The following is a 16,804-nucleotide window of genomic DNA, read 5'->3' as shown; positions in this document are numbered from 1 at the left end:
TGTTAATGTGTAATTTCAATTCAGGACAGTTTAAATGTTATTCCTGCATGGGTTTCCCTTTTTCATTACCATCTGCCCACCTTTTGTTATCAGCCAAGATATCTCCAAGGCTATGGTATAAAATCACACATATCTCTATAAAGGCTACATGATTAATCCTACACGGAATAACTGACAATTTTTCGTGAGGATACGCATTTTCCACATAATATCAAATAGAAAAAACAGGCTGGTACACCAAGCCAAGAAGAGCCATCAACATTAACTATTAACTTTTTTATCCAGAGTATAAAATACCCCTTTAAACCGCATGATGTCAGACAAACTGGCTCATCTCACGGCAGTAAGCGCACAGACTGCCTTGTCGTCTGTCTTGAGGAGAGATTATCCCACAACAAAATGGTCGAGGACATGGATTCAGACGGCAGTCTTCATTTTGACAAAACCTCCAGTAAATCGGGCTCCTGTGCCGGGACGGTTTGCAGCAGCTGCCTGCGACGCCTGCGAGCTTTAATACCGATCAACTACAGAGAGGAGCTGCTCCACATTGGGAAACTAGCAGGACCTGTGGTAAGACTGAACACTCTCCACATTTATTTAGATCACATATCAACCTATAGCTGAGCTTAAAATGGTGGGTCTTCGTGTCCTAAAATAAAATGTCACTATCATGACAGCATGCAGTTCGTGTTGAAGTATCCAGTTATGGTGGCTCTACGTGAAGCCCGACTACAGCTCCAGTCAGCACACAGGACAGGAGCGCAACATTTACTGTCACATCTACCGGCTCCAGTGTAGTGCTGCTCAGAGGAGACGAGAAGATTGTCTAGTTAAAAATGAGAAGAAATTGAACATGTTTCTTCTCCAATGTCAGAAATGTTTTGTGGGATTCACACTGGGCAGTGAATACTTTGACCTCTGCCTTATGGATCATGATGTTTTCCCACTGAAACGCTATACGAGAGCGGCTGGTTACATTTTGCTCACAGCTTGTTGCAAGATTGGCTTTTAATACTCGAGATTTCATTTGATTTCATCTGTATCAATCACGATGTGCACTATTACAAAGATCTAGATCTGGATTGTATTTATGTATGGGTGTAATTCATGTATTTTGCATTCATACATATCTAGGCTACAATTTACATCCACGGTTATCAATCCCAACACGGGCTGTATCCCTACATGGAGGCATTTGAAAATGTAGACCAGTAGTTGTAGTTCAGGGGAACTGCTCCTTAGTTAGGTAAGCACTATTGTAAATGGATGTTGTATGGTGTCTCACAACCTTCTCCTTTTCCCAGTTCATCTCCCAGCTTATGGTCTTTATGATAAGCTTCGTTAGCACCGTGTTTTGTGGCCATCTGGGCAAGACCGAGCTATCTGCTGTTGCGCTGGCCACTGCAGTAAGTAATCAGCCGTCTCCCTCGATCACAGTCAGCAGTGAAATAGATGATGCTTGTTCTATACGTGGCATGAAAGCACACAGCAGGGTTAAGGGGGTTAACAGTAAGAGTGGGGGACATGCAGACAGTCCACCTGTAACAGAGCGCTTCCATGCCTCCGCCTCCACACACATCAGTCACACGAAACTGAGCACAAGTGTGTAGTTTCTCTCTGCCCTGATATAACGCGCTGCTCTGGGGCCCAAACTCCCACTGTTATCAGTGAAATGACATTATATCGAACTTGCATTTCCATTAATAATAGTCAGCAAATCATTTTTGTTAGAACTAACACGGTATATGCAGTAAAAAAAAATCTGTTCTACAATGGTTGTTAAATTACAACACTAATTGTATAAGTGTATTTAAAATGTGCAGTGTATTAACAACATCGGTACTAAACAGTGGCAAATGCAAGCATAGGAGGTAGGCTTCATTCATGTTACATGTACATTAAGTCATTTGAACTGTTAACTATTTTAATAGTTTGTAACATTTTGGAGATGGGTGTTTTAACTTTTCGAAAAGGTTAAAATGAAGCTATAAAGGTAAAATCAACTGATTTAAACCCTCAACATTATAACTTTAAGACTTGCAGACAAACCTATTGTTATTGCTGTACATTTGCTCGGCTTTGTTTCTCGAGTTTCTAAACTATTCTTGCTTTACTGTTTTACTTCCCAATTCGCATTATATCGGGGTAGAGGTGTATAGACACATTCACATGTGAATGACTATTCCGTATTGTGTCTGGCGGACAATGCCATCTCGTTTCTCTCCTCATCCTGTCTTCCAGGTTATAAATGTTACAGGGATCTCCATTGGATCAGGCTTGTCGTCTGCCTGTGACACACTGATATCTCAGGTAAGGGGCTGAAGTCTTTAATTTGTTTTGATCAAATTCGATTATTTCTTCCATCATCTTTAAAAAATGTTTACCGTGCAGAAATTTAATCAGTCAAAGTGAATGATATCTCTGTACTGCTACCTATTTATTTAGATTGTTCCTCCATTGTCCTGTCCCCCAAGAAAACTGTCCTGCCTGCTCTGAGCTCACCTCTGCAAGCGCCTCCAATTATTAATGGATACGTCTGCACAGACAGGCAGATAGCATGCGTTTTTCTCTGATTTACTCACGAAAACCTCCATGGAGATCACATGAGTGTACCGGCATCACATGGCACCGCTGACCCTGTACTGACCCTGTTTGTGTTGCAGACCTTCGGCGGCTGTAACCTGAAGCGTGTGGGGGTCATCCTGCAGAGAGGGGTGCTGATCTTGCTGCTGGCCTGCTTCCCTTGCTGGGCTCTTCTCATCAACACCGAGCCCATCCTGCTGGCTGTGAAGCAGAGCCCCGAGGTGGCCAGGTCAGCTCAGGCCAGGGCTGGGGCTCGAGGGACCCTCTCTGTGCACACCATCTATATCAGTTAGCTCAGATCACCATCGGGCTCCATTACATTGCCTGGGAAATAATGATTCAGACTTCAATCTCCCAAAACCCCTCAACACCCATCAGCAAGCGACAAATTGAAAGAACCATTACAGGCACTTAACGTGAACAGCTAAAGCGAGACGCAGAGTTGTTGAGTTTTCCTGAAGCACACGGACGTCTTTAGGCCTTTCAGGACAGCCCACATTAAAGCTTCTCATGGGATCTGATCTGCTCTTGAAGCCCTTTGATCTTTTCTCTTGCAGATTGTCGCAGCTCTATGTGAAGATATTTATGCCCGCTCTTCCAGTGAGTACTATACTGAAATCTCTATTCCCTAAACACTGTGTTCAGACTTGTGGGCACTTTTGGCACTTTTTGGTACTCACCAGAAGGAGTCCTACAAAATTGGGACTTTGACACACCCAGCTCGAGTCACCTATTTGGCTCAAGTAATTCTGAGTCATTAGTTCTGACAGTTCAAGACAATTTGACTGATGACAATAAAGCGCTATTAAAGAAAAAATACCAAAAATATTCCAAAAATACTCCAGCCTTGTGTAGGTCTACAGTCTTGTCCCGGACATCCTTGGACAGCTCTTTGGTCTTGGTCATGGTGGAGAGTTTGGAATCTGATTGATTGATTGCTTCTGTGGACAGGTGTCTTTTATACAGGTAACGAGCTGAGATTAGGAGAGTCCCTTTAAGAGAGTGCTCCTAATCTCAGCTCGTTACCTGTATAAAAGACACCTGGGAGCCAGAAATCTTGCTGATTGATAGGGGATCAAATACTTATTTCCCTCATTAACATGCAAATCAATGTATAACTTTTTTGAAATGCGTTTTTCTGGATTTTTTTGCTGTTGTTCTGTCTCTCACTGTTAAAATACACCTACCATTAAAATTATAGACTGATCATTTCTTTGTCAGTGGGCAAACGTACAAAATCAGCAGGGGATCAAATACTTTTTTCCCCCACTGTATGCATAAATAGAATAAGATTCAATCTGTATCAACACCATGACACACTAACAGTGCCATTTGTAGTTTACAATACAAGTATGTATATTTACCAAAATATGCAGTTTACCTCATTTTAAGGACTGTTGTTGATTTGGTTACTGATCAAGCTCTGAAAGTAACATGTACTGTGCACCCAATCACAACATTTCAACTCAGGACCATGGCCCTGGTATAAAGTTAAACCTTACAGATTTTCTAATCTTGTTAGGCATGGAGATTTGTTGATTTACACTGGGAGACAACTTTACTAGAGATATTGGTCATAGACATTGTTAATCATTACTTTACAAGACAATTAATGTTAACATTAAAATAGAGTTATGAACTGGTCAGAGAGCTTGTTGCTCAGAAGGCAGAAGTTGTTGAAAGATGTTTTGTCATGATCATCTAAAAGCTTGATTACAATGAACTATTTTACACACAAAACAGCAACATAACTGACAGGTGGGGCGCATTCAAGAAACTTCTATGACTGATATATTATAAGGATTAGTGCAATAATGCAATTCACAAGCAGAATCCCTGAGCCTCCAGGTAACCCTGCACTTTGGAACGAGCCACACCTCCAGTTATGTCTCATTTGATAATGAAGCTATTGGCATAAACAAATATACAGAATACCTGCTCTTGCCTGGGGGTGTGGAAACCCATTTCAACTCACCATTTGTCCTTATGTTTACATTTGTTTTGCAGGCAGCATTTCTCAGTCAACTGCAAGCAAGATACCTGCAGAATCAGGTCAGAAGGACTTGGTATTTTGAGATTTTACACTGTATAATAACAAGCAAACCATGAGCAAATTACAGTCCTGTGCAAGAGTCTTAAGACATTATTTTTTCCAAATGTGATTCTTATGGAAACCAACTTTGTCTTCAATGCAAAAAGCACCATTAAGAAACAGTGAGTCTTATTCAATTAAGATAGCACCATGGATTAAAAGGTGTATGTACCTTGCTGCAGTCACTACACTGTCAGTTTTCAAACACCTCTTCAGCATAGTCTACTTTATAATTCTAATTTCTAATCTTCAATTAGATCCCAGTAACTGTTGTACTGTGGATGACTGGGCAACAATACCAACCCTACTGCTAGTTCTCAAACAATGCCAGCTATTTCACTCAGTGACGTTTTTCTAACAGGCAGTTATAACAGTAGTAGGCAACACAAGTGGAGTAACAATTGAGTAAATTGCTAATGCTGTTTTTAATCTATTGTAACCCTTAAACGTGTCTAAGACTTATACACAGCAGAGTACTTTTAGATGTGCCAACACACTGTTTTTACATAATACTGAATGTCTTTTCCAGGGTATAATCTGGCCTCAGGTTATCACTGGTGTGGTGGGCAATGTTTTAAACGCGCTTATAAACTACGTCTTTCTGTTTGTGCTGGATCTGGGAGTGCCGTAAGTTTTGTCGAGCTGTTTGTCAGAATCTATGTTAACAAATATTGTGTAGATTGAGAATTTACTGATCTTGTGAAAAAAAATAGAAAGCTTTTTTAAACCATTTGCAAATGTCTATTTATAGGAGTGGTGATGGATTACAGATCCTGCGGCATAAACAGTATTTTTCCTTTGTGCAGCGGATCGGCGGCAGCCAACACTCTCTCCCAGTACTCCCTTGCATTGCTGCTGTATGCGTACATCATCTGGAAGAAACTGCACAAAGCGACATGGGGAGGTGAGGAAAATGCGACTCTAGAAAAGACACTGGCGTGATACCCCAGTTGTTTTTTAACATGCTGACATAATAATACAATGCAGCTGCAGGGCAAGTAGCTAGCAGGCTACAGCTGAGCAGAATGTAGTCAATTGCAGCAGTCAGGTCTCCCAAGGTCAAAAGTTTTGCTTTGGAGAGCAGATCGGGGCAGAAGTGTAATGGGATTTCTGCATGCTCTGTGAGGCCCTGACTCTCTGGCTCCCCCTGCAGGCTGGTCCACCGAGTGTTTGCAGGAATGGGGTCCCTTCATCCACCTGGCCATTCCCAGTATGCTCATGATGTGCCTGGAGTGGTGGACCTTTGAGCTCGGAGGATTCCTGGCAGGTCAGGAGGCATGCTTCACTGAGGCTGATAGTCTCTCTTGATTGTTGTTGAAAAATAAACAAGAAATAAATTAAATAAAACATCCACCTGGCTGTGCAAATGTAGGCATTTGGAAATGGCATAATATCACTGAGCCACATATCAGTCTGTGAGCTTTCTGTTGGTTCCTTCTCTTTTGCAGGACTGGTGAGCGAAGTGGAGTTGGGATCACAGTCTGTTGTTTATGAACTGGCCACCATTGCATACATGGTAAGTGAATAAGGATTTTTTTTCCTTTCTCCAGACAAGGCTAGTGTTAAGCAGGGCAAAATGAAAAGTGTAGATGTGCCAAGAGCCCAAGAAACGCACATAAAAGCGATACTCACTTTAAACAAGCCTTGGTTCCTTGGCAGCTGCCTGCAGGGGAAGGTCACATCTGTGTCAATGTATTGGTGATCCCAGGACCCAAAGACAAACACACAGTGATACAAAGTACAAATCTGAAGACAAATATCACTTCCAGGTCATTCAGGCTTTGCCAAGCATCCAGTACGTGGTCATAGTTAAGGTTAACATGAAATTATGCTACAAATTACTACAATGTTTAATATATCAAACTCTATGAACAAAGAGTAAGTGTAAACAAGGCAGCAAGAGTCTGAAAACAGATTATGAAGATCTATATGTCTTGATGGTACTTGTTTCAGCTTTAATTATGCCTCACTGAGCACTTTAACCTAGATTGGAGCAGATCTCAGCTAAAGGCCCTTTCCTTGGAGAGGTTTTCCATTTCCATGACAGTGATGGTTCCACAGTGTGCATCGTCAGTGCTCCGTCACCTCAGCTCATCTCATTCTAGTCTTCTAGGGCAACTTCCTAATACTAAAGGTCAATAATACTACAAAATTACACATCAAGCATAATACAATTACAGCTTAACAATTACAGAAGTGCATAGGTAAAATATACAGTTAATATAAAATACAAGTCATGCATCCTACTTCTAATTTGTGCAGACATGATGCACTGAAGTCATAGAGAACACATTCTTTCACACTTCAAGCCTTTACAGACAGGGAGGATTTTCCTGCTGCCTGCAAGGTTGACTCCACAGTGTTATGAAGTTGCATTTTTTATCACCTGCCCAAACCCTAACCTTGACTGGTGTTTCTGTTCCCCTGGCAGTTCCCTCTTGGTTTCAGTGTGGCTGTCAGCGTGCGAGTGGGCAATGCCCTGGGGGCTGGAAACAAAGAGAACGCAAAACTGTCGGCCAAAATAGGCATTGCTTCTGCAAGTGAGTGAGTGGAGCTACTGGACTCCTTTATTATCCACTACTAGGTGTCCAAACCTTAGACACACACAGAGGGGAAAACAGCGAGTTGTGGGTTTAGTGGACAAGGGTTTATCTGTCACCAGGTGTTGCTACTAGTTGTGATTTTCTGTATTGTTTTACACATCTGCGTTTAGCACACACTCAAGATGTCAGCTTGTGTTCACACACTGGGGTTGTCTTTTCAGAGGTCTCCTGCATCTGCGAGAGAATCACCAACTATTATAATGCAGTACATAAAAGATGGTCAGGATTTGAACAACAACAATGGAAATCACAGGGAGGTTACAGTGGTGACAACACACAATGAATAATGCTACTTTCTCCAGACAGACACAACTGGATCTTGAAGAATACAGGTCTTTACTGTAGACAGTAAACACGCCTGCATATTCTTCAGCAGGACACTACTGGTACAAAACAAGTCACTCATTTCTAATGTCTAAATCTCCCAGTGGTTTATTGGTGTACAATGCTATGAAGTTTCTAAGATTAAAATGAGAAAAGCAATGGGATCTGTAGGGTAAAATTAATAATCTCAGAAGGACCTGAACTGTAGCCCCAGAAGCTGTACATTCCTACTCATTGCATGTTATAGACTGTTTGTTACGTGTCAGTGTTCTCCTTGCCTTTCAGTTTTGGTCTCAGCGTTTGTAGCTGCTATAATCGGGGGGACAAAGGATGTCATCGCCTACGTCTTCACTAACGACCCGTGAGTCACTTGATTGCCGTCTCTTCTCCTTGGAGCTGCAGAGTGTGTGTGTATATATATATATATATATTAGGGCTGTCAAAATTAACGCGTTAATAACCTATTAACGCAAATTCATTTTAATGGCACTAATTTTATGCAGCGTGCATTTTGACCCGTACCCTAGCCCGTAGTTGGAGAAATGGAGATGCAGCCATAGCAAGCCATAAGACAGGAAAGGATGCAGCAGCAAAAAGAAATGGAGAAAGAAAAAGTTCTTCTGAACGGAAAATTCATATACAAAACGATGTCTGATGGTTCTGTCGACAAGACAAATGTTGTCTGTATTGATTGTTGATGTGAATTAAGTTATCACCGCAGCACGTCGAGTTTAAAATATCACTTGATGGCGAAGCATACAACTGATGCAGAGAGCTCTCCTCCCCCTCGCCAAAGGCAGACCACACTAGATAATTTGCAGCAGAGACAGATGGACAATTCCACAAGCAATAGACTCACCACAGCGATAACTAAATGGGTGGCCAAATAACTAAATGTAAACAGGCTTGTGTAAGTAAATTGCTCAGTGCAAAGAAAGAGATGTAATGGGAACCTGGTATTTCTATGTTATTTTTTTCATGTGTCTAATAGACATGAACAAGTTCTTTGAAAAACATCTATGACCTTTGAAACATGTCTAGTCTTCATGCTCGATGTTGAGTATGGTTTCACTAATAATAACATAGATTTGCATAAAGCATCCATATTTGTCCATGCCCATGTTGATTAGAGTATTAAAAACTTGAAAAGTATTAATTTAAGGTACATTTAGAACAGATAAAAATGTGCGATTAAATTGCGATTAATCACGAGTTAACTCATGACAATCATGCGATTAATCGCGATTAAATATTTTAATCGATTGACAGCCCTAATATATATAATTGTGGCACCGTTCAGGGTTGGGCACAATGCCAGGACATGATATTTTGGTGGAGTCTAGGAAACAGCAGGGATGTGGTGAAAGGAGATATTATACAGTATGGAGTCCTGCCTTTCTGCAGCAGTCAGGCCATTCAGGGGCGTCCTGCAGCTCAGGTGCTCTTAAGTGCTTATTTACAGTGCCCTTCTAGGCAGCCATTTTGTGCCCCACCGAGCACTGCACCACAATATATATTCACTGAGATTATTTGTCTATCCACTTGTTCCAATTGCAGTTTTTATTATTGTTAGAGCAGTACCTTTCACTATTAAAGTACCTTGCAAAAGGGTACATCAGTACTTTGTGTCTACCTACCTATAATTTGAACCCACGATGCTCTATTCCAGAGTGCAGATCCCTAACTGCTAATCCGCGAAAACAGAACGGACACAAACACTCAGGGCTAGATGGACCAAAGGATTGCACATGTGTTCAGTCGTAAACGTCTCACAAAGGAGTCCGAAATGACCTTTCATAGAACATATAGCCCTAAGAGCTCTATGAAGCATTTTCCTAACAGTGTATACATTGTTACAGTATATAGTCTGTAGTCTTCCCAGTTTTTCGGCCCTAGGCTAGAGCTCAACTTCTGCCACTGAGGAAGTCAGTTCAGGGGTCTGAGCCTGAAACTTCAGTCCACATGATTGAGTCTGATCTGGGCCATGTAATGGTGAACCAGCAGGGCCAATCTTTCCCCAGCCTCAGTCACAGTACATAGCAATAATCTGCTTGGATTGAATTTTGGAGATAGAATTCTTTACTGATACCGCTTTCTGCAAGTGCTGACCAGATATCCTGCCTCCCTCATATCCCCACAGTCTGGCTCTGATTCCATCAAAACATTAACCCGCCCACCCCTTGTGCAGTACAGTATTTGTTGGCTGAGTTCCAATGGGACAAGGCAAGACTTTAGCAAACTAGAAGCAGACCTCAAATACCAGGTTTACAATTTGTACTTGACGCATGCCTCTCAGTTTGGGTTGAATCTGGGCCTGTCTGTCTGTCCATAGGGAGATTCGAGAGAGGGTTTCACAGGTGATGGTTCTGTTCGCTCCGTACCACCTCTTCGAAGCAACAGTGGTGAGGAAACTGTTGATTTTATTATACTTTTCCTCGCATCTCACAGAGCTCCTCTGTAAAATCAGGTCTACTTTTTTGTGCTATTACCTAATAAAATCAGAGACAAATTGCCAAACTATATTTAATAAAACACTGGTTTTTCCTATATCTATGCACATCAAGGTGATAGATGACAAAGACCAATAGCCTTAAAACAAAAAACGACAACAAAGGACTGAGCAAGACAAAGAAACAAATATTGGGAATCAAAGTCTACATACATTGTTTTTAAAGATTATACTGTCACGAAATCTCATAGCAACACAACAGCAATAGCCCTTTGTCAAAGGCTTAAGGTTAAGGGGATACACTAATTAAGTTCAATTTAGAGGGTGAATTTAAGTACCTACTCAGTGTCCGATACTTCAATGTCAGTGTTGTGATTGTGAGTCTCCTCTCTCCAGTGTGTGACCGCGGGAGTGGTGAGGGGGACTGGCAAGCAGAAGATCGGAGCAATTGGTTTTCTGGTGGGATACTATTTTATCGGCCTTCCCATTGGAATTTCCCTAATGTTTGCTGCGCACATGGGAATCATTGGTAAGGAAAGATCCAAGACAGAAGCAACACGCCCAGTTATTATTTATTTCTTAGCAGATGCCTTTATCCAGCGCAATACAAAGTGCAAGAATACAGTGCAGTTCAAGGCATAAAACATTACAAATTCCAATTTACACAAGTGTATACTATATATAAGGTCTTACATCCTGGATTGTAAAAGCTGAGTGCAGACAAGATGTTAGGTCACAGTCAAGGGCCAAGGGGAAGGGAGTATAGGCGAAATCAAAATAATATGAATACTAGTAACGCAAGGTAGTATAAAACATTGTAAAGTGCTATCTTACAGGACAGTAAATGACTAAATTACAAGTAGAGTCTGAAAAGATGTGTCTTGAGTAATCGCTGGAAGGAGGTCCTGACTTCGGTGGGAAGGTCGTTCCACCACTTAGGGGCCAGGGATGAGAAGGAGCGGCTCTGGAGGAAGGGGAGTGGAGAGGAGGCAGAGTTAGTCTTCTGTCACTGGAAGAGCGCAGTGGTCTGGAGGGGATGTATGGAGAGACGAGGGTCTGAAGGTAGCTTGGTGCAGTGTGGTCGAGACAGCGGTAGGTGAGGGTCAGTGTCTGGAACCAAATGCGTGCCGGTATCGGGAGCCAGTGGAGGGAGCGGAACAGTGGAGTAGCGTGTGCGAATCGGGGCAGAGAGAATACCAGACGAGCCGCAGAGTTCTGGATGAGCTGGAGCGGCAGGTAGTAGTTGCAGGCAGGCCAGCCAGGAAGGAGTTGCAGTAGTCCAGGTGGGAGAGGACCAGTGACTGGACGAGCAGCTGAGTCGAGTAGTCGGTGAGGAAGGGACAGATTCGCGTATGTTGCTCAGGAAGAATCTGCAGGTGCATGTCAGTGTGGTGATGTGCTGGGTGTAGGAGAGTGTGCCGGATCAATGGTGACTCCTAGGTTCTTGGCGGAAGAAGAGGGAGAGAGTATCGTAGATTCCAAGGGGATTGAGATGGAGAGGTCAGCAGAAGGTGAGGAAGAGGGGGTAAAAAAAGAGGAGATCAGATTTGGACAGGCTGCTGTTGTGGCTGCCAGCGACCGTTACTAATCACTATCAAAGTATAACTTCAAATCTGTGTGTATCTCATGCCGTTTTTATTGTCGTTGTAGTGGATATATGTGGGAGATCAGGGTGTAATGGTCGGAAAGTGACGTTTTGCTAAGGCTCTGTTCATCTCGTCCACTCTCTCACACTGCAGCACCCCCCCATCCCCGCCCCTGCTCAGTTTCACTCTCTGAAACTCCCCTTTGTTTTGTTTTCTTTCCACAGGGCTGTGGACAGGTATACTAATCTGTGTGGCGCTCCAGTCCTGCTTCTTAATCGTCTTACTCCTTAAAATGAACTGGAACAAGGCCACAGCGGAGGTGAGTCCCCGGGCCTCTTGCTCACACAGGCTTGCCCTCTCAGAGATGAATTTTCGTAAATTTTGCCATTTAAAAAGATGTTTTCTCCGGAATTCTGCAGCAGTGATAAAGATCAGGAAACTAAAAAAAAAGTGTGTAAAGAAATGAACAATCATAAACAAGCATAAACTGACTGATGGCTGCTTAAACTTTTATACAATTTCCATGTCTCAAAATTAACATGCATTATACACAAACCTAAAGGATTATTAGGAACACCTGTTCAATTTCTCATTAATGCAATTATCTAATCAACCAATCACATGGCAGTTGCTTCAATGCATTTAGGGGTGTGGTCCTGGTCAAGACAATCTCCTGAACTCCAAACTGAATGTCTGAATGGGAAAGAAAGGTGATTTAAGCAATTTTGAGTGTGGCATGGTTGTTGGTGCCAGACGGGCCGGTCTGAGTATTTCACAATCTGCTCAGTTACTGGGATTTTCACGCAAAACCATTTCTAGGGTTTACAAAGAATGGTGTGAAAAGGGAAAAACATCCAGTATGCGGCAGTCCTGTGGGCGAAAATGCCTTGTTGATGCTAGAGGTCAGAGGAGAATGGGCCGACTGATTCAAGCTGATAGAAGAGCAACTTTGACTGAAATAACCACTCGTTACAACCGAGGTATGCAGCAAAGCATTTGTAAAGCCACAACACGTACAACCTTGAGGCGGATGGGCTACAACAGCAGAAGACCCCACCGGGTACCACTCATCTACACTACAAATAGGAAAAAGAGGCTACAATTTGCACAAGCTCACCAAAATTGGACAGTTGAAGACTGGAAAAATGTTGCCTGGTCTGATGAGTCTCGATTTCTGTTGAGACATTCAGATGGTAGAGTCAGAATTTGGCGTAAACAGAATGAGAACATGGATCCATCATGCCTTGTTACCACTGTGCAGGCTGGTGGTGGTGGTGTAATGGTGTGGGGGATGTTTTCTTGGCACACTTTAGGCCCCTTAGTACCAATTGGGCATCGTTTAAATGCCACGGCCTACCTGAGCATTGTTTCTGACCATGTCCATCCCTTTATGACCACCATGTACCCATCCTCTGATGGCTACTTCCAGCAGGATAATGCACCATGTCACAAAGGTGGAATCATTTCAAATTGGTTTCTTGAACATGACAATGAGTTCACTGTACTAAACTGGCCCCCACAGTCACCAGATCTCAACCCAATAGAGCATCTTTGGGATGTGGTGGAACGGGAGCTTCATGCCCTGGATGTGCATCCCACAAATCTCCATCAACTGCAAGATGCTATCCTATCAATATGGGCCAACATTTCTAAAGAATGCTTTCAGCACCTTGTTGAATCAATGCCACGTAGAATTAAGGCAGTTCTGAAGGCGAAAGGGGGTCAAACACAGTATTAGTATGGTGTTCCTAATAATCCTTTAGGTGAGTGTATGTTACATGAACATTACACTGTTACCCCATTCACACTGTAACAATTGCTGGCTTTTTGTTGGCATTTTGTTGCTGACAATTTTCCGGAAACGGGTCTGTTTGAATGCAATGGGTGAATGAATGCCGGCAACTGACGCATCACATCCTTGCATTGTCGACACAGTGCCTCAGTTAACTGACATAACCAATCAGAATAGGGGCACATTTTTGCGACCACAACACAACAAGATTAAGCCACCTTTGAACAAGAACTTGTGACCGTAAGTCGTTAGAAATGGCATTAGAAATTTAGTTGCAGCAATTCTGGGTGTTTTTAGTGTGATCTCCACAGTGAACTCTGTACAACTCCCACACAACTCCCCCATGCAGGAACCGGGCACCCCTATTTATGCCCTCTGGCTCCTCAAATCACGGTGCCTCCCGTGTTCCCGTGCGCACACTATAAACCGCCCCACCCCCCAACACACAGACAGACATTCCCATGCACCCCCACAGTCCCAGATCGCTACAATATAAACAAAAATAGTGATCGTTTAGTTTAGTTTTCAAAATGCTTCCAGTAAAATCAAATGAAATGTTTATTTTAGTTTTTAACATTGCTGCAGTATATGTGAAGAACCCACAAAATTCTTCTCATTATGCAAACATGAACCGATAGCTGAGTCTCATACTGGGTTCACTGGTTCAAATAAATCTGTGATCACTGGGTCCAGTGACCACACCTCAAAAACATACAACTTGATCAATACGTACCCTAGATTGACATATAATTTGCTTTTCCCTCTTGACTATTTGTTCTTGCTAGTGAGTACGAACTGAATCGCTGCCCTGGTTAGAACCAATAGCCCAGTAAACACAATGGAAGGAAACTGGCAAAACGGGGAAATTATCAAACTTAGCACCCCCAGGGTATGTTATCTACCCTTTCTCTCTTCTGATTTTAAACCTGCCTCTATGGGTAATTCTTCGTGTTGGCAAAGTTATGCCATTTAGTTTAGTCTCTCCTATGACAGTAATAGCAGATCAAGCAATACAAAAATACATTTTGCAGATCATTGACAAAAGGTGGTTACAAGAGAATGAAATGCAAAATAGGTGTTACTTACTTTATGTAATGTTATTAATAAGTGGATATGTATGGTACCACTTTTCTTTTCCCGTCTATCATTCAAAAAGTGGCTTATTCTGTGGAATTGTGTATGAGAACATTCTGTGGAAGAAGGCAAATTCTGTGGCAAATTCCATGATCTCTGAATCTCAGATTTCTGGAGGAACTAATTAATTCAGAGACTTCAGAATTCAAAAATATTCAGTGAACTTGATTAAATATGCAATGACTTTTGGACGAAATGTACAAGACAGATTTAATAAGAAAATCCAAGAATACAATTCCAGCAGGATTGTGATATAACCCCCCCACAAATCTGATATTGCAGTCTGAAAAGGATGACAAAAGTGAAACTACAAGCTAACATGTTTACCAAAGAACAGTGAAGTGCAGGAGGACCAAGCTGGGTCACTCAGTCAGCTATGAATAGGGATGCTCTTCACACAAACCTGGAATTCAGTCAGTTAGGTCTCACCCTCCCAGGTAGTAAGAAAACCCAGAGGGACAGGTGTTGCAGCAGAGCTGACCTGTGTGTTTTGCAGGCGCTGTTGAGAGCCGGGGTACAGAACGCACCCCACAGAAACGACGGCATGGAGAATGGCCTCGAGACCCCCAGCCCCTCACAGGGTAAAGACCGTTCACCTGTGTCTTCACACACTGCACACACTGTGTACTGCAGTCAATGAATGCAGTCGTCTGCTCAGGTATAAAACAGCAACATAAAAATAATCTGAACATTCATGATTTATAAACGTGGCTGATACATTGTCAAAAAGAGGCCATAATCACTTCAATGTTTTGACTGTGACATCATGAATATGGTAGATATACAAGTTTGTGCCGCAAGATTAGCTTCTTAGTCTTGTACACTGGAAACTATTGAACCTCACTACCATGAGGACAGAGATGTGATTCCTTCCTCTTTCAATGTGAAAGCTTAGCGTGAGTAATTTGTGATTAAAAGACAGACGTAGCAACATTTAGAATTCATGGTCAAGTACAAACTCCCTTCGTGTCTCTCGGTGAGCTCAGGGGTGATAAGGGACAAACTGTGTTCGAGTGTGTGTGCTTAGATCAGTGTGAGAATCCATGTGTGTAGCTCTGACTGTATGTTGAGGTGAGTAACGCTGTGCTCATCTGTGTGTGTTCAGACACTTTGCAGCAGATGCAGGTGGAGGACCCCAACCCTCTGGGGGGCCACACTGACCTGGAGGGCCTGAACGAGGGGGGACAGGCAGCAGGAACATCTGTCAGCACTGTGGGGAAGGTGCTGCCTTTTAGGTCGCTGGTCCTGCGCCGGGGGTTGGCTCTGTGTGGTGCGCTCTTCATCCTGGCAGCCGGAGTCATCATCAACGTGGTGTTGACCAACATCCTCGGCTGAGACACGGACAGATGGATGGACATGTTGGGCCACTCCATTAGACCCCCAGCAGCTTGTCCCACCTCTTTCAGGTGCAGAGTAGGGGGGGCACACTGCCTCAGCTGAGCTCTTCATATCCTGACTTCCCTAAGTCCTCAGATGCAGCATCTTCAGCCTGTAGAGTCATAAGGAGCTGCTCAGTCTGCCGGGAAACCAGAACTGAAAAGCACAAGCAAACATCTCGGACAGTTTAGTATGACATGGAACTCTGTCCGCCCCGGAGAGATTATAATAAATAAGCACAATGTGACTGAACACTCCAATCACAACAGTTTCTCATTGAGAAGGAGGATTTTAAAGAAAGTAAAAAGGGGGCTGGGCAGAAAAGTGGGAAGAGATGTATCATTCGTATAAAATAAAGATGACAACTGAAAACTTTAATCTATATTTGAATAAAGGTTTCTCCCAAGAAAAATGGGGAATGTGTTAAAAGGGAACTAAAACCGTTACAATATGCAAATGATCCCTTTGGTTCAAATGCGGAGATTGATAAAAGAGCTGATCATTCAAAGGGTGTGATTGTTGTGGGGCATCGGTAAGAATGCACAATTCTAATTAATTCCAAACAGTGTCCCTTGATTACGTCACTAGCACTGTATCCAAGACATAGATCAGTCAAAATCAATATAATCATGCAAAAACACAAATATGCACAGTTCTGACAGTAAAGCTAATATGCTCAAGTAATTTACATGCAACATAAAGGCACACATAAGGCTCAATGTTATCATACTACAGCTACAGGCGGAGAAATTACCTTAACCAAGGTAAACTGTAGAAAACTTACAACAGTTATAAATATCCATAATAAATAAATAAACATGTAAACAAATTGATAATAATTCATATATTATAAACCAACACAGT

General features: G+C 42.5%; 1 protein-coding gene across 1 annotated transcript; it reads left to right on the top strand.

Moving 5' to 3' along the window:
• The first annotated feature begins 70 nt into the window (after positions 1-70).
• On the top strand, positions 71-16,318 carry LOC136717969 (multidrug and toxin extrusion protein 1). Its single transcript, XM_066695554.1, has 17 exons — positions 71-570; positions 1,305-1,406; positions 2,242-2,310; positions 2,664-2,812; positions 3,141-3,183; positions 4,591-4,635; positions 5,205-5,302; positions 5,482-5,579; positions 5,829-5,942; positions 6,124-6,191; positions 7,107-7,215; positions 7,888-7,963; positions 9,935-10,004; positions 10,448-10,580; positions 11,862-11,956; positions 15,060-15,144; positions 15,669-16,318. Exons 1-17 carry the CDS (start codon positions 400-402, stop codon positions 15,896-15,898), a joined length of 1,755 nt encoding a protein of 584 aa, XP_066551651.1. The 5' UTR covers positions 71-399; the 3' UTR covers positions 15,899-16,318.
• The last annotated feature ends 486 nt before the right edge of the window (positions 16,319-16,804 follow it).

The sequence above is a fragment of the Amia ocellicauda genome, chromosome 22, assembly GCF_036373705.1.
Source record: "Amia ocellicauda isolate fAmiCal2 chromosome 22, fAmiCal2.hap1, whole genome shotgun sequence".
NCBI lineage: Eukaryota > Metazoa > Chordata > Actinopteri > Amiiformes > Amiidae > Amia > Amia ocellicauda.
The sequence above is the reverse complement of the archived record's forward strand: the minus strand, read 5'-3'. Positions and strand labels throughout refer to the sequence as shown.

Excerpts from the sequence above, each read along its gene's own strand:
- LOC136717969 (XM_066695554.1), top strand. The coding sequence starts at position 400 with ATGGTCGAGGACATGGATTCAGACGGCAGTCTTCATTTTGACAAAACC. Across the intron at positions 2,813-3,140 it reads CAGAGCCCCGAGGTGGCCAG|ATTGTCGCAGCTCTATGTGA; the intron begins GTCAGCTCAGGC and ends TTTCTCTTGCAG. Across the intron at positions 4,636-5,204 it reads CAAGATACCTGCAGAATCAG|GGTATAATCTGGCCTCAGGT; the intron begins GTCAGAAGGACT and ends TGTCTTTTCCAG.